Genomic DNA, 17,776 nt, shown 5'->3' on the forward strand with positions numbered 1-17,776 from the left:
CCAGCAGAAAACACAGTACAATATTATTATATCCCCGCGTCTCCTCCTCCTCCTCACATCCCGGGGGAGGCCCAGTCTCCGCTGCTATTGCGCTTCGCTGAGGGAACAGCGGCGGCGCCATTTTGCGAGGGGCGAAGCGGCGGGAGAAGAGCGACGGGCGCGGAGGCGGCGAGGCCGGCCAATGGGGCGGAGGCGCGCGACGCGGGACCTATTTGGCGCGCTTCCCGCCGCGCGTCTCCCGACCCCGCTCGGCGACTTTTGTGGCGCCGGAAGCCGTGGGCGGGGCCTTGGCGGGCGGCTTCCTCCCCCCGCGACTTGGCCCCTCCTCCGCTTCTCCTTCTGCGTCCGCTCGAGGCGGGCGGGCGGACTCGCTCTCTCTCCCTCCATCCTGGTACTTGGGCGCCTCCATCCTGGTTTCTCAAGTGCCCGGACCCAAAACAGGAAGTAAGCGAGGCGGGCGGGCGGGCGGGAGAGGCGGCCGGGGATCAGGCCGGGCGGGCGCCCAGCGGAGGCGGAGGCCATGGCCCTCCGGGGGCGGCGGAGGTTGGGGTGCGCGGGGAGCGGGGGGGGAGGGGCCTTGGCTGCGCCGCGGGCGGGAGGGAGGTCTCGGAGGGAGGACCCGGGAAGCGCCTCCGTCCTCTCCGGTGAGCCCCGCGGGGCCCCTCGCTCCTCTTCGGTCGCGGAGTCGTCGGGGCCCCTGCGAGGCCCCCGGGGCTTCTCATTCCGCCCCGAGGCCTTGGGGCGCTCTGCGCACTCGACCAGCGGCAGCGGCGACCGTCATGCCGGAGTCTCCTTCCCCCCGGGAGGCTCCGTGTCGCGGGTCTCCCCCTCGCCCGCCCCAGGTGGGCTTGCGCTGTCCAAGGCTCCCGCCCCAGCCTCGGTCAAGCTCCGAGGGGGAGCGGTGCTCAGGCATCCCCACACTCCGCACTCTCACGCACCACCCCACTCTCCGCAGCCCCGGGAGATTCCTTGACTCTGTGGTCACATTGGAGACCGCGGGGTCCTTATGATAAATGGCTTATGGACACAAGATCTACCACCCCAAAAGGCACCAGGATGGCACCCGACTTGTATTTTAACATGCTAAATTAGATGGGGAGTCCAGGTGCCCCACAGACTACACCCTCCGAGAAATGCACACATTTGACCCAGGTGTGTATTTAACAGCTCTCCTGTAGAAAAGTAACAGGAAGGTTCCCACTTCTGACACCCATGTTAGACACCACCTCCATCTCTGAGGGTTGTGAGGTTCCAGGAGGTCCAGGTGTCAGAACCCAGGGTTCTTATTTGGACATTGAGGCCAATGAGGGGCCTGTGGTGTTTATTTGATAAATGGTGGACACATATATACAGCCTGAGCCTAGAGCATTATGCTCTCAAAGAGTTCTTGCTTCTCCCATGGCTACAGTCTTCCTATTTGGACATTGAGTCTACAGGACATTGGACATACAGTCTACAGATATCAGCCATAGCCCTCTATCCCAGCTCACTGCCTACAGGCTGACACCTTTTTCTTAAGCTCACATCAAGGAAACTGCAATCCTAAAAACAGCTCTTAACTAACAGAGCTGGAGGAGGGGGCCCACTGCTCTGCTACATGGTACAGAGTCTGCTAAGGGCGCATATCCCTGCCTTTATTTTCTTAATGGCTGCCATGGTCAGCCATTGAATCCCTGCTGTATCTGAAGATTCATGGGACTGGTTTAAATTCTAACTTTCCTGGTTCCAGAAATTTTGGGGAGTCTTTCCTCCCCTTCACAAACTTATAACAATATCATCTCATTTATAAAACAAAACCCAAAACACCCGCCATATAAATAATAATAACAAACAGTGTTAACTTACATTGCCCTGTGAAATGAATTTTGAGGCAGTTCACAGGGCCATGGAGGAGGAGCATGAGAATAAAGCAGATGGGGGAGACAGGGATGAGATGCTGTGCAGCATCTATTTTATAATGCAGAAATACAGTGTGCTTATGTGTCAGGGGTGCCATAGGAGAAGAGGAGGAGTTTGGAGAAAAGGTTGTTATCCCACAAGTAGCCAGAACATTATCCTGCTAGTTATTCTTTACTCCTTTCTCCTGTTGCACCTCTACACATATGCACTGCATTTCCATATTATGTAACATTGCACGGCTTCAAAACTCACACTGTCTCCAATTGTTCTGGCACCTCCTGTTCTCTACAGAACTTGGAACAGAAAAAGAATGTAGCGCTGTCAGTTTATCCCCCCCACCCCCGGCCCTCTTCTTTTGCACCCCTGAAGTATTGCATAATGCTGTCAGAATGTAGTGCAACACCTCCCCCCACTCCATTAACAACTTTTCTCACAAGCTGCACCCCATGCTGCTGGGTGACCTTGGGCCAGTCACACTTCTTTGAAGTCTCTCAGCCCCACTCACCTCACAGAGTGTTTGTTGTGGGGAGGAAGGGAAAGGAGATTGTTAGCCGCTTTGAGACTCCTGAAGGGGAGTGAAAGGCGGGATATCAAATCCAAATCCAAAAATACTAATGCTCCAGCATTCCATTCCTCCCTCCCTAGTGTCAGGCTGGTTTTCCAAACTAATGGTGCATTTCCATCTCAGTTTTGTGTGCCCTGCCCATAACAGCAAAGTCCTGTGGCACCCTGGAGGATGATCTACTCTAGGTTCAGTTTTCAAATTGTCTTATGCTTACGGATGGGGGTTTCATTCCCTCCGAAGGACCGGGCAGTTGGGGAGTGCAACTGGACCAGCCTTTGCCAGTGGGTCTAGCCACTGTTGCACATGCTGTGGTCACATCTGGACTGTGTATAAAGACTAATTTTGAAGAGCTCTCAGACTGCAGCTAATGCTGGACACTGCTGCCTGGTTACTGGGGGGCGGTCATTATTCAGAGCACTTATTTCAATTGTGTTCAATCTGCACTGACTTGTGATCCATTTCTGAACCCAGCTCAAAGTGTTCATTACCATCTTTAAAGCCCTAAATTATTTGGGCCCAGGCTTCCTTGCTTCTATATGATTCTGCTCACCCCTTAGCATTGTTGTTGGCTTCTGCCTGGCATCCTGTCTCTTCCTGAGCTATGTCGGTGGGTATGCTAGTAATGCCCACCAGGCCTTTGCTGGTGCTGCCCAGTCTTTGGAGTTCCCTCCTTTGGGAGATGGGCCATACAGGGCTGTCACACTTGGGTCCTCCTTGCAGGCTTCCCATAAGCATGTGGTTGGCCACTGTGATAGCCGGATGCTGGCCTAGATAGGCATTTGGTCTGATTCAGACAGGGCTCTTAGGTTTTTATTGGTATGCTATTTTGTCTGTACTGTATTTATATTTTGTAAGCTGCTGTGAGGTCCATCTCTGGTTGAAAAGTGACACAGACGTTGTAATGTAAAATAAGTAAGTAGTGAGATCTTCACATACAACACCCTGAAATCAATTGTTTCGGTTTCACTGCAACCCAAAATGCACAGCATGTCACTGGCTTTGCACCCTGGAGCAGAAGTATGGTAGTTAATATGGTGCCCTCCAAATATTGATGGACTGAAGCTTCCACCATCCCTGACCATTCAGCATGCTGAGGGAAGCGGCTGGCCTTCTTCTGCATTCACCTACTGATGAATGAATAAATAACGTTCCAAAAATCTTCTCTTCTGCACAGAATTCTACATGCTGTATTGTAATATTGTGGTCACACTTAGTGCTTCAGAAAGAGAAACCCTCAGCATCTTTGCATGCCCCCTTCTGGGATGAATCCCTTCAATTAGGTTCTGTTTCGTCAAAAAGTGTCACACAAAACGTAACCACTTCCTGCAGAACTTGTAAAGTCTTCAATTAGCCCAAATGGCAAAGAGCCTCATTGCATTTTGAAGACATTTACTGTGATATTAGCATTCATGGGCCAGAGTCCGCTCTGCTATTTGCATGATCACCATAGACCTAATTATTAGCTCGTTGCATTTCTTTTTATATCTTATAGCAAAATAGAACTGTTCCACTATAAAAAAGTGGAGGCAAGTCTTTAATAGAAGCAGGCATTGTTTCAGTTCTGATAGGCTGTTCAAGAGATAATTAAGGAAGAAATGAATGAAAAGTGCAATGAGGACACTCCCAGTTAAATATGGAAAGGACCTTTGCTGAATAGGACTAATACAGATAAACATAGATAATTATTAATGAACAAGGCTATCAATGATGGTGATGGCTGCATAGTTGAAGCATTATGCAGTTGAATACCTAAGGCAGGGGATCATGAATTGTTGATCCTAAATGCTTTAGCTATGGCTAAGGGCACCGCTGAATAAGAAACTGCTCTCTTAAGGGCTGGGGGGAACCTCTGTTTTAATTCTTCATTAATTTGGAAAAATAAAGGACCATGATGTCGAGGGGACCTCATTATTCAAACTAGTATTCTGTCCCCACTAGTGCACTATATTTATACATGTGTTACCCACAACCATCCCCTGCCACCCTATAAGAATACACTCTGCCCAAATACACCTGTGCATTCAAAAGCCTTTGTCACTACTTTCTCATTGTAATCTCTCGTGCCCGTTATCCATATTTTAAAGGAATTAATTCCCCCTATAAAAGGGTTCTATTGTGAAACTTTTATCCTTCATTTTTTATATTGCTTTGCACATGGGATTTTTAAAAGCCAAATTCAGTGAAAAATGCACTCCTGTAAAAGTGAGCATTGTGATTCTAAAAATACTATGAATGAAAAAAAATAGCTGAAAGTTCTCACAGAGTTTTAGTTTATGCTGTCTTAAAATTCTGGATACTTTTGCATGCTTTGGCAAAAGCCCTGACAGTAAATAAATAAAACTATAATTACAGTAGGCACGAGTGAAAATATTCCTGCTACAGAAGCAAGAGATCCCTGTACAAGTTTAGTGAGCTGCAGAACCTGTGATATTGCAGAGAATTCCAGATCATGCAGGGAGAAACACTTAAGATCTTGAACTCACCTGCTCCCAGCATGGTGGAATCCTGGCTCTGTAGACAGCTGCTGGGTCAGCCCCGGGTGGCATTTTGTGAAACATTATATAATCTGTGACAGAATAGTTACTCAAAAAGAACCGTAAATAGTACAGTGAGGGGTGTGAGTATTTGATCCCCTGCTAAATTTGCCTGTTTGCCCTCTGATGAAGAAATGACCAGTCCATAATTTTAATGATAGGTTTATTGTAGCTGTGAGAGACAGAATAACAACAGGAAAAACCCCCGGAAACCCAGAAGACAAAAGTCAGAGATTGATGTGCATTATAATGAGTGAAATAAGTATTTGATCCCCTATCAACCAGCCAGATGTCAGGCTATCTGGTATCTCCACTGTATGTAACGAGCTGAGATTAGAAGCACATGCTGTAAGGGAGAGGTCTTACCTGTAATCCCAGCTTGTTACAGTACCTGTACAAAAGACACCTGTCGACAGAAGCAATCAACCTAGCAGATTCTAAAGTAGCCACCATGACCAAGACCAAAGAGCTGTCCAAAGATGTCAGGGACAAGATTGTAGACCTGCACAAGGCTGGACTGGGCTACAAGACTATTGCCAAGCAGCTTAGTGAGAAGGTGACAACAGTTGGTGCAATAATTCACAAATGGAAGAAACACAAAATAACTGTCAACTTCCCTCGGTCTGGGGCTCCATGCAAGATCTCATCTTGTGGAGTTGCAATGATCAGGAAAACAGTGATGAAGCAGCCCAGAACTATACGGGGGAAATTGTCAATGATCTCAGGGCAGCTGGGACCATAGTCACCGTCAAAACAGTTGGTAACACACTACGTTGTGAAGGACTGAGATCTTGCAGAGCCGCAAGGTCCCCTTGCTCAAGACAGCACATGTACAGGCCCGTTTGCAGTTTGCCAATGCACATCTGAATGACCCAGAGGAGAACTGGGTGAAAGTGTTCTGGTCAGATGAGACCAAAATTGAGCTCTTTGGCATCAGCTCAACTCACCGTGTTTGGAGGAGGAGAAATACTGCCTACGACCACAAGAACACCCATCCCCACCGTCAAACATGGAGGGGGACATATTGTGCTTTGGGGGTGTTTTTCTGCTAAGGGGACAGGGCACCTTCACTGCATCAAAGGGACGATGGACGGGACCATGTATCGACAAATCTTGGGTGAGTACCTCCTTCCCTCAGCCAGGGCATTGAAAATGGGTCAAGGATGGGTATTCCAGCATGACAATGACCCAAAGCACACGGCCAAGGCACCCTTAAAGGAGTGGCTGAAGAAGAAGCCCATTAAGGTCCTGGTGTGGCCTAGCCAGTCTCCAGACCTTAATCCCATTGAAAATCTGTGGAGGGAGCTGAAGATTCGAGTAGCTACACATCAGCCTCGAAATCTTACTGACTTGGAGAGGATCTGCAAAGAGGAGTGGGACAAAATACCTCCTGAGATGTGTGCAAACCTGGTGGCCACCTACAAGAAACGTCTGACCTCTGTAATTGCTAACAAGGGTTTTGCCACCAAGTACTAAGTCATCTTTTGCAAAGAGATCAAATACTTACTTTACTCATTATAATGCACATCAATCTCTGACTTTTGTCTTCTGGGTTTCTGGGGGTTTTCCTGTTCTGTCTCTCACAGCTACAATAAACCTAGCATTACAATTATGGACTGGTCATTTCTTCATCAGGGGGCAAACAGGCAAATTTAGCAGGGGATCAAATACTTTTTCCCCTCACTGTAGGTGCAGAGGATAGATGCTGCAGCAGCTGGATAACTAATGTTTTCTACTGAAGTGGGTCAGTGTGGTCTCGGGACATGAACTGAAGACACGATGCAGGTACTTGCACATCCCTAGGTCTGATCAGTGTGACCTGCCAGTTCTTTCACTTTCCCACTTCCAGGGAAGCAGCTGAAAGAGGTGATTTAGTGAATGTCTGCCAGGCCATGATTAGGCGGTGTGTGTGTGTGTGTGTGTGTGTGTGCGCGCGCGCGTTCAGTTGGGGAGTTCACATGGGCCAAGGGCATGACATAGGTAAGGTTGAGCATTTTAAATCACACTGTGGCTAAATTTACTTACTTTTGACTATACCATTTCAAAACAACACCAAGGAAACATAATTTTTCATCAGATTTATAAAATATTACAGACTGAAGCTATTTTTTTAAAAAAAAAATTCAACAGTTTGCACATCATTTAATTGTAAAAACCTCTAAGCTGTTTACATAAAATGTAAAATACACGTTAAATTTATTTATAAAACATAAAGTTACAAACAGAATCAGCTAAAATATATGTCATAAAATAAGATTAAATATTAAAATGCATGTCAGCTTTACATAATGGGTAGGCTTGCCTAGACTTTTTTTTTCAGCAGACACCTTCAGCACCTTTCAGCAAAGTCATCTTCCCAATGGCAATGGGCAGGGAGTTCAAGTGTTTAGGTGCTTCCCTGCTGAAATACTGATTCCTTTGCAAGTAGGGAGCAAACATAAGAGCCACTTCTGCAAGTGCCATTTTCAGAGATAAGGCAGTGAATGGGCACAATGTGGGGTAAGGTGATCCTTCATTGAAAGCGGACCCAAGCTTTTAGATGTCAGAGGAAATAACTATCAGGCTTGTAGAAGACACCTGAAGGCAGCCCTGCATAGGGAAGTTTTTGATGTTTTAATTTGTTAGAAGCTGCCCTCAAAATGTGCAGCCAAGTGAGCACTGCTGGTCCTCACATGCTGCAGAGGTCCCCACTTCACCATGGGAGTCCGCAATCTCCAAACCTTCCGAAATAGCTCCACTGACTGGCAACTAGAGCCTATAAATGCAGACTTCAAAATGCTCCTTCACCGCCCACATTGAGACAAGGCAAGCACAATTATGTGCTAACTGCTGTAATAGTAATAATTTATTATTACAGTCAAAGACCAGTTCAAGAAGCACAACAGAGACTGCTTTCACAAGAATGAAATAGACATTTAAAACAATATACAATAACAGCTTATAGATTAAAATTAAAATAGTTGCATGAACACAAAAAGACCTAAGGTTAAACTAACATGCAGATTGCCTCTGGGACGCCCAGGAGGCCGGCTACGGCAGTTTTCCCAGCGATCTATTTGTTCAGGGGGTGTTCTACGCCTACAAATCTGCGCGCAGAATCTGGTGACCATCTGGGTCATTTTTTGATGTTTGCCTAAGAGGAGAAAATTTAGTTTAGGCTTGTCCGGAAGGTCAGCAAGCCTCACTAGATGGGGGCCGATGGTATCTCTATGTGCCTCATCGTAAAAAGGACATCTAAAAAATAAGTGTCCAGGGCTTCCTCTTTCCCCTAATGGGCAGGCACAGTCTCTGAGCATACGGGACTTTCCCACTTCCAGAACCGGCGAGGGCAGAGCCAAACCTCTGGCAAGAGTAAAGGCCCTTCTTGCATTTCTGGATACGAGGAAATGGAGGTGCCGGGACAGCAACGTCTCTCTCGTGTTCTGCAGTTATGTAATCGGGGAACCTCAAGCAGTCCTGTTGCACTAAGTCGTGTTCAGTCACCTTCCAAATGAGACTTGTGGTCAGATGCATTTGCAATATTGAAGTGCCCTCTATTCAGCAGCTCTTGGTTCCTGGGAGAAAACTAAGGGTGACTTGGGGTGGGACTCCTAAAGGAGTTTTGAGAACACAGCTACCCTGCTTTCTATTCTGTATGATATATTTTTCATGGTTCATGAAAGTTCTACTCAGCATTCCAAGGTTTAAGCATTGCTGCTCACCTGGATGCCCATGGCAAATAAGAAGAGGCTTCACCTAATCAGACTGTGTAGTGGGGGGGGGGGCTCCTTTTTTAGGCCAGAAATGTGCCTCTTTGTACTGAGTTTCTTTCTCTGCTGTGCCTCATTTCCTTTCCTTCCTCTTTTGTGTGGTTAAGACCTTTAGAGGTTTGGGCTGCAATCCTAACCCCCCTTACCTGGGAATACTTCTACACAGACATAGTTAGGGCTGCATTGAGAGTAAGCATGGCGTATCTCTGTGCCATACCCAGACATGACGAGTGTTTCCAGCTACGAGTTCCAGGTGCCCAGTGCTGTGATGGGCTACTGGATGCGTGCTCTGAGTTCGTTGTCCTCCACCACAATGGTAGTGGCTGTGGCTCTCTTAGCCAGGTCTGTGCCTTGGCTATAGTGTGGTGGTTCTACCTGGCAGGCATGTTTTCTGTACCCAGAATTTAAGCAGCACATGAGATCATGTTGATTCTGGGATAATAGACAGCTTACAGACTCAAAACAGGTGTGGTCATTTAAACATTACTAATCTGTGATCTGTTCTCGTTCAGATTTGAGTATGAGCACAGTTAAAGAAGAATCTGACACAGTGACAGTAGAAACCGTGAATTCTGTGACTTTGACCCAAGACACTGAAGGAAACCTTATTCTTCACTGCCCTCAGGATGGTATAGACAACTGTTATTTGACTGTATGCTTTCTCCATATTATTTCAAATTATAGTTAACCAACCAACAAAGTAGGATGGGATCTGTTTAATATTATTTCCTTTGGATATTTGTGTACTGCAGTTTAGGTAGAGCAGATTTTCCTGTGGGATTTTTGCTCTAGAACAGTGGTTTTCAAACTGCTGAGGATCTTTAGGGTTCCCTGGAAGCTTTTCAGCAGCTTCTAGATGCAAAGATCAGCCCTGGTTCCCCTTAGGAAGCTGCCTTATATCAGGTCAGACTGTTTCTTTGTCTATCCAAGTTTTGGCTTCTCTGACTGGCAGTGACTCCAGAGTCTGCAGAGATCTTCTCCATCACCTGATCCTTTAAAGCTGTAGATGTCAGGGATTCGCATTTGGACCATGTGTGCTCCACTGAGCAGCCGTCCTTCCTTCAGAGACAGCTTGCCCTCTGCTAAGAAAGCGCCCCTGCTTCTGGGTTTTGTATGTTGTGTTCTCAGAAGGTGCAGAGCAATGGCAAGACCCAACATGCCTGGCACATGAACAGATTTATGCTAGAATCGGTCTTGGATTTCTTAGCTTAGAAGTTAGCATACAAAGGGTTTCATGAACAAAGTATTGTAGACCAGTATTGTGGAAATTACCCAAATGTATATAGATTTCTGCACAAGTTTTCAGTCTGATAAACTCTTCACTATACATTGGTACCTTGGTTCTCAAACTTAATCCGTTCCAGAAGTCTGTTCCAAAACCAAGGTGTTCCAAAACCAAGGTGTGCTTTCCCATAGAAAGTAATGCAAAACGGATGAATCCATTCCAGACTTTTAAAAACAACCCCTATAACAGCAATTTAACACGAATTTTACTATCTAATGAGACCATTGATGCATAAAATGAAAGCAATAATCAATGTACTGTCCTATAAAAGAAATAAGACAGTATTGTAGATGATAAAAAATTTTAAAAATAAATTTCGTGCCTGCACTGATGATAGTCATTGTTTGCAGGGGGGGGGGGGGCTTTTATCCATTTCCGCAGTCACACAATCAATCAATCATAAAACAAAGAACAAGCCACAGTCACAAAAACACAAAAAATAGCAAAAACCATAGCACCAAATATAAGCTCCAAATATCACCTCAGAACACTGCAATAGGAAATGGAAGGCTTTGATTACAGGGGGGGGGGGCGCAAATTAGCAGCGCAACAGTGAAAACAGAAGCTCAGGAGCACATTCAGCTTCCAAAGCAAAGTTCACAAACCGGAACACTGACTTTTGCAGCATTCGAGTTGCAAGTTGTTCAGGAACTAAGCTGTTTGAAAACCGAGGTACCACTGTATAGCATGGCCTTTTCAACAAAGCTTCCATTTGGGTTTCTTTTAAATATCAACTCATTGTTTCACTTACCTAATGTGCATAGTGTGATGTGTAACATCCATTGGAGTTCCACAAACCAGTACACGGGGGAGTGTGGAGAAACTGTTCCTTATTTCTTTAGAACAGCTAAATGGTATACCCTTTTCATTCAGAGTCTAAAAGTTGTAAATAATTATTTTAATGATGTGTACAGTGTTGATTAAAGTATTGTTCACCGGAGTCTCAGTCACATTGCTATATAGAACAGCGGTTCTCATCTTTTTTGGGTATGGTGACCCACTAGCTCAAATTCATTTGCTGTGGTGTTCCATCCTTTTATTGTCACATGAATTTTGGTCTTCCGTGTTTAGCAGCCATTGGTTTTATGCATTTTAATTGCAGGCTTGTGCCTGTTTTAGAAGCATTGTTTGAGACATCCAAGCAGACATATACTTGATGCCTCTATTAATGTGGTATTTATTGAAATATTTATAGTACTTACAAAGTTATTTGCAGTTGTGTTCATAGGTATGTAAGAATACCATCTAACAGCAGGATACCTGCTTCAGAAGCTTTAAACATTTATTCTAAAAGCATAGTTACTCAAGCAATTTTATATATAACAAACTATGAATATTTTTCAAGCCACAGGTTGGGAAATGCTGGTATAGAAGGTACCGTACTTGCAAAAAGCATTTAAGCAGTGGGAAAGTGCTCAGCAAGCTTTCCTTTTAAGTTTAATTCACAGCATTTTTTTCTGTGTGTGTGTTTAGAGGCAGATGAAGTAGAATCAGAAGACAGTGTCGAACCTCCACATAAAAGGCTTTGCTTATCATCTGAAGATGACCAGAGTCTTGATGACACGACTCCATGCATTTCTGTTGTTGCCGTTCCAAGTAAGTCGGTCACTGCTAATGGAAGGCTGAAGGAATGCAATCCGGAGTCCAGTTCAGAAAAGGACTTGTAGGAATATGGGCCTTGCTTCTGCAGGTGAGGGGTGGTTTAGTTTCAGATAGGGCATTGAAGTGGCAGGAAGGCAAGAGGGTGATGCCATGTGTGATGACAAATGGTCTGTAGTTGGACTTCTTTCTGTGAGCTGCACAAGGATATTAAATGAGTGTCTTGTAGTTTGAGGAGCAGCTGGCAAGGAGGCCTGACCCCAGTGGGAGATCACCCTGCATGTAGGAGAGGGAAAAATGAGACCCTCTGGTCTGGGTGGGATATTAGGATCTTGCTACATAAGATTATTTTTAAAGCAGAAGCATGCTTACTCGGAAATCCATCGCACAATATTCAGTGTGAGACTTACTCGCAGGATTACAGCCTTAATGTATGCCATAGGTTGCAACAGAGATGCAGGTGCTGTGCTAATTTTACATTTTGCATATTCTTAAGTTTCAGAAAGTGACCAGAGCTTTGAGGTGACTATGACAGCTACCACTGAGGTAGCTGACAATGAGGTCAACGAAGGGACTGTGACTCAGATCCAGGTACTGCTTCGTTATTTATTTAGTTGCAGGTTTATAAGCAACCAGCTGCTACTAAAGTGGTGTGCAATAAGATAAACTATAAAATGCCGGATGGAACAGTTGCCCCTCTCCTTCCCCATGCACTGTTCTGGGGGCTCTTCGATTTCAGGGGGCGAGCGGGGAAAGCCATGCTGGGCCAGCAGAAGTCCTTGCCCAGGGCTCCCGTGGGTAAATCCCACCCTAAGACTGCATGTTCCATCTTCTTCCTCTAACCAGTGTGGCCTAAATCTTGGGGATGATGAGAGTGGTTGTCCAACAATATCAGGAGGGCCGAGGGCTCCCCATCGCAGGTAGAATCAATGTAATGCTTAAAGTTGCATGTTTGATTCAACATAATCCGTGGGGATTTCACTGTGAAATAATTCAGAATGTAAGTGCTTGTGAGGTGGCTGCATCATCCTTAATTCATGATTCTTAAGGACTTCGTGAGAGCAAATGTCAATTTGGAGATCTCCTTTTTTATTTTACCTTTCCCAGATTCTCCAGAATGAACAACTGGATGAAATCTCTTCTCTAGGCAATGAAGAAGTGTCGGCAGTTAGTCAGGCCTGGTTTACAACCAAAGAGGATAAGGATTCATTAACAAACAAAGGTAAATTCACACTCTCCTGCTTATCTCTATGTCTGTTACGTTTTGATGTGACATCAGTTGACGTGGGCATACCCAAAACAAACTTAGTTGGTCTCTAAGGGGCTACTGGACATTTTTTTTATTTATTTCAAGTACTCTTGGGCATCACAAACATTTATCATATACGGCAAATACACAAGAATTTTTGTAGGATTGCTTTGATACAGAATGGCCATATGCTTCATTATAATCATTCAGGAATAACATACTAAATTTGATTTATATTTGACTCACCTAAGCAAATGGAATTTTATACCTTCTGTTGCATTGGTTTCAGCCTTTTTACTCCTTTGCTGCTGTTTGGCAATGTTGGAGGCTTCTTATTTACAAGTATTAGGCACAATCCATTGATGTTAGAAGCTTCCATTTTCTCTACGTATAGGATTTATTTTTCTGAAGATGTTGTGTGTGTATGTGATAAGCCTGTTGATAAGTGTTTGTTGGAATCAGGATTACAGATGTAATGCTGTTCCACATGGCACCTGCTTGGAGAATGATGGGGAAGGTTATGCTGTTTAATTTATTGCCCTGTTTAGCCTTTTTTTCCTTTGGCTAGTAATGGAAATTTGCTTCCTGATTTCTTCACTGGCTTACCTAGCTGTTCTTCCTAATGCTGAGTACTTCCAGTGATGTGCAATTTGCGTGATAGTGTCTTCTCCATTTTCTAAGGTCATAAATGGAAGCAGGGAATGTGGTCGAAAGAAGAAATAGACATTCTCATGAGCAACATAGAACGCTATTTAAAGGTTTGATGCATTCAATTAACCTACTGGTTTCAGTAGCCGAATGGGGAAAGTGCCATTGGCTAAGGGGCCTTTCACTTACGCAGGATCTTGATACAAGCTATTAATGTTAATATTGTAACAGCATCCTCAAACAGCCTTTGAATAATTTCAGTCCTTTGAAAGTACACATTAGGGAGAAATGTACAATTATTTTGATAGACAATATTTTTAGTAGGCCTACTTTGCCTCAGAATTTAAGTTTTTCAAAAAGGCTTTTTAAAGCTTTAGCATAACATTGTAATAAATTGCTGGTCATCGTCAGCCATAGGCGAAGAAGGAACATGTGGAGGGAGAATTACAAGCAGCCTCTACTCTCTAAGCAGCCTTAGTTCTCTTCCAAGCAACTTTTTTAATTCCTCCATTGTTTCATTTTCTTATTACTTTCTGCAGTGTTGTCACAGAGATCCAACAGAGATCTTGTTCTATTCTAATCTGCCACAATTTATAGAATGCAGCCAGTTTTCTTTGTGTCACTTTATCAGTATTTGCAATCTCACCATGATAAGATGTTTTGTCTACCCAAGAACCATCATGCCTTGAGGAATGGGAAGGTGTAGCTTTCAAAAAACATTTTGGTACCTTGTAGCTCTTTGCTTTTTTACCATTTTTAACTTAGGCTTGTTTTAAAGTTTTTATGTAAACCACTTTTGTGAGGTTCATTTGACAAGCAGTATATAAATATCTTAAATAAATAAATGGGTGACTGTAGAGTCCTCTGTTTGTTCAAGGGGTTATGGGTTGTAATAAACCAGTGGATCCTAAGATAGGATACAGTGGTACCTCGGGTTACATACGCTTCAGGTTACATACGCTTCAGGTTACAGACTCCGCTAACCCAGAAATAGTACCTTGGGTTAAGAACTTTGCTTCAGGATGAGAACAGAAATCGTGTGGCAGCCGGAGGCCCATTAGCTAAAGTGGTACCTCAGGCTAAGAACAGTTTCAGGTTAAGAACGGACCTCCAGAACAAATTAAGTTCTTAACCTGAGGTACCACTGTATTGTAATATCCCAAGCCTTGCGTCCAGGGATAGTCATTGCAAACAACTTCCCTTACTTACTGTTTTCTTAGTTTGCTTAACGACCAGTTTATACAGACTTCTTTTTTAGGCTTTCACCAGTTTGCACCTTAAAGTCAGCCATGGTCAATGAATGTAGACAGGTGTTCTTCTTGTTCATGTAAAGCCATTAACTGTGGCGTATCATGATTTGCAAACTGGTCTGATATATTTAACTTTGCTGAGCTCAGGTACTGAAAAAATAATATTAGTTATATGAGCATCTTTGTAAATGGGCATTTAGAACCTTAAACGACCATATATATGCAAGTTAACAAAAACCAACATGCTGCACAGGTACAGAACCTTTCTCCTGTCCGTTTGTTTATAAAACGTAAAGAGAACAAGTCCACTCACTTGGGATCTCCTGCATCACTTTTTTTTTAAGTTCATGTTTTCCCAAATTTGATTTCAATTCAAATGCATTGTAACTTGTTTTCCAAATTGAATAGAAACAGGGCATTTATAGTCATATTTATTTATTTTTGAATAGCTAATGATAAAAAGTCATTTGGTCACATTTTCAACATTCAATACATAGTTTTGCAGAGCTTGTTAATAAAGTATCAGGCTTGATCTATTGTAAGATGTTGGGAAACTTAAATTTGTCGTCCAAATCTTGATGTGACTAGGCACGTGGAATAAAAGATGCCACTGAAATCATCTTTGAGATGTCAAAGGATGAAAGGAAAGATTTCTACAGGACTATTGCATGGGGTCTGAACCGGCCTCTCTTTGCTGTTTATAGACGAGTACTTCGCATGTATGATGATCGAAACCACGTTGGCAAGTATGAAACCTCCTAACATTTGACCAAACGGTATGAGAAGGGTTAAGAATGGCCTGGGGGCCCTTTTAAGTCCTAGCACCATGTTATGTAGGGCCAGAAGAATCAAGGTGGGGAAAACAATGTTGAGCCATGAAGCCTTGGAGGAGTACATCTCTCCAAATTAAGCACTTGCTTAATGTTCACCATTAGTAAGTTGACAGTCTCATATGATACTTGAACTCTGCTTGTGGTAGAGCCATGGGAATGAGTCATGCAACATTGCCATTGCTGCAGCAATAAAACTGCTAGTATATTTGCAAAGCTGAGCCGGGTCCGTCATGGTTTCAAATTGGGTGGGGGAGCATGTGTTGAGATTGCTGCATTGCAGGGGGTTGGACTAGATGACCATTGGGGTCCCTTCCGACTCTACAAGTCTATGATTCTGTGTAGGACTTCACACCCATATGTATGTGTATCCACTGTGTGTTGGACAAACTGCACTCAGATTCTGGATCAGATACGAGGTTCTCCATAGTGGAGGGGTACATGAGCCCAAGACTGGCTCCTGGACCCCTTCATGTGTACAACTGCATGGTGGGGACGTGTGTGGAACTCCTGGGCCTTTTGGCTCAAGATCAGGGTTATCAGTGCTGCTTTTTATCGTATGCCCAAATAGATGAATAATTGGTAGTTTATACCAACACAGTGGGTGGCACTGTGGTCTAAACCACAGAGCCTAGGGCTTGCTGATCAGAAGGTCAGCAGTTTGAATCCCCGCAATGGGGTGAGCTCCCGTTGCTCGGTCCCTGCTCCTGCCAACCTAGCAGTTCAAAAGCACGTCAAATTGCAAGTAGATAAATAGGTACCCCTCCGGCGGGAAGGTAAATGGCGTTTCTGGGCGCTGCTCTGGTTCGCCAGAAGCGGCTTACGTCATGCTGGCCACATGACCTGGAGGTTGTATGCCGGCTCCCTCGTCCAATAAAGCGAGATGAGCGCCACAACCCCAGAGTCATCCACAAATGGACCTAACGGTCAAGGGTACCTTTACCTTTCACCAATAGTTACATTATTTTTCTGCTCACTTCAGAAGCTGTATCTAAGCACATACATGGATTTTCATCTTTAATCATGACACTGGGCACATGTGACTATAGTTTTGAATAATACATTGGCAAGATTAATGACCATTTGGTATGTCTGCTCATTATGGGTAGAGAATCCTACAGAACTTAAGAACCTTGTCAAAGACTATAACAATTGCTTTCTCTTCTGTGCCTTAACATCAGGTTAGTGTTGGTAACAATCCAGTATGGCATATTGCACTTTGAAATTCTACTTTATTCTGAAAGTTGCAATTATATTTGCCTTTGTGAATAATGTTACATATTGTGTGCTGTGCTGAGTCCTAATGAGGGGAATTCAAGAAATTGAAGAAATTCTATGTGTGTCTGTTAATTAAATGTGCTGTTTGTATATTTCACAGGTACACTCCTGATGAAATTGAAAAGCTCAAGGAGTAAGTTTTATTTTGCATTAATCAGTGTTTTGTGAACAGTTTGGAAGAACCTTCAGTTCTCTTTCCCCAAAGTTGTGTGCAGTTGGCAGCCAAAGGCCCATGAATTTACTCAGGCTCCTTAGGTTACCATTTGCCAAGCACCAGCTCTTTTAAGAGGAGCCACAGTGTAGTTTGCGGAAGGGGAAGACACAGGCAAGGAATAACAGGACTGGGCATTCAAAGTGAGCATTCCCAAGTCCTTTCAGGGCAGGCTCTCTTTTTTGTGTGGAGCAAATAACTAAGCTGCAAGTGCTTCATTGATCTCTTGCACAGCTTTTGGCGCTCTCTGCGATTTCACACTACATCTCCAGTGTCTCTTTCGTTCCCCATTCCTTGCTAGTAGCAGTGGCCTAAGAACGAGATAGAATAGTTCTTAAGGACATGTGAACACCTTCCTGTGTAATCGAGGCCCCGTGACGTCCTTTGAAATTGGTACCTATTATCTTTGGCTGCATTACCAGATGCAATGGTCTTTATTCAAAATATAATGGGAGGAAAACCCTTCAATGCTACAGATTCCAAAGCAGTAGCCAAAGGACATGGCCAGCTAGTCATTTCAAAATGAAATGCAGAAATACAATAATACAGAACTAAGGGTAAGATTCTGTATGCTCACATGCAATAAATACAGTGATGGTTGGCTGAAAATATGTTCAACTTCCCTTCTCCAAAAAAGGAGTTTAATGCAAGCTTTGGGTTCTAGACCTGACAGGGTGTC

General features: G+C 44.1%; 1 protein-coding gene across 3 annotated transcripts in view; it reads left to right on the forward strand.

Annotated features, from left to right (window-relative positions):
* The first annotated feature begins 320 nt into the window (after positions 1 to 320).
* The window catches only part of DMTF1 (cyclin D binding myb like transcription factor 1), a 31,128-nt gene continuing 13,672 nt past the window's right edge, over positions 321 to 17,776 (forward strand). The window contains exons 1-8 of one of the 3 annotated variants that reach the window (XM_081210716.1): positions 321 to 444; positions 9,260 to 9,376; positions 11,506 to 11,628; positions 12,128 to 12,222; positions 12,739 to 12,853; positions 13,562 to 13,638; positions 15,367 to 15,524; positions 16,987 to 17,019. In XM_081210716.1, the coding sequence (XP_081066842.1) occupies positions 9,268 to 9,376; positions 11,506 to 11,628; positions 12,128 to 12,222; positions 12,739 to 12,853; positions 13,562 to 13,638; positions 15,367 to 15,524; positions 16,987 to 17,019 (710 nt within the window). In that variant the 5' untranslated portion in view covers positions 321 to 444; positions 9,260 to 9,267. Of the gene's footprint in view, positions 445 to 9,259; positions 9,400 to 11,505; positions 11,629 to 12,127; positions 12,223 to 12,738; positions 12,854 to 13,561; positions 13,639 to 15,366; positions 15,525 to 16,986; positions 17,020 to 17,776 lie in introns of all 3 variants that reach the window. The other 2 variants (XM_081210715.1, XM_081210717.1) reach the window with 2 other exon arrangements.

Source organism: Podarcis bocagei, assembly GCF_964188305.1.
Source record: "Podarcis bocagei genome assembly, chromosome: 10".
Taxonomy (NCBI): Eukaryota; Metazoa; Chordata; class Lepidosauria; order Squamata; family Lacertidae; genus Podarcis; species Podarcis bocagei.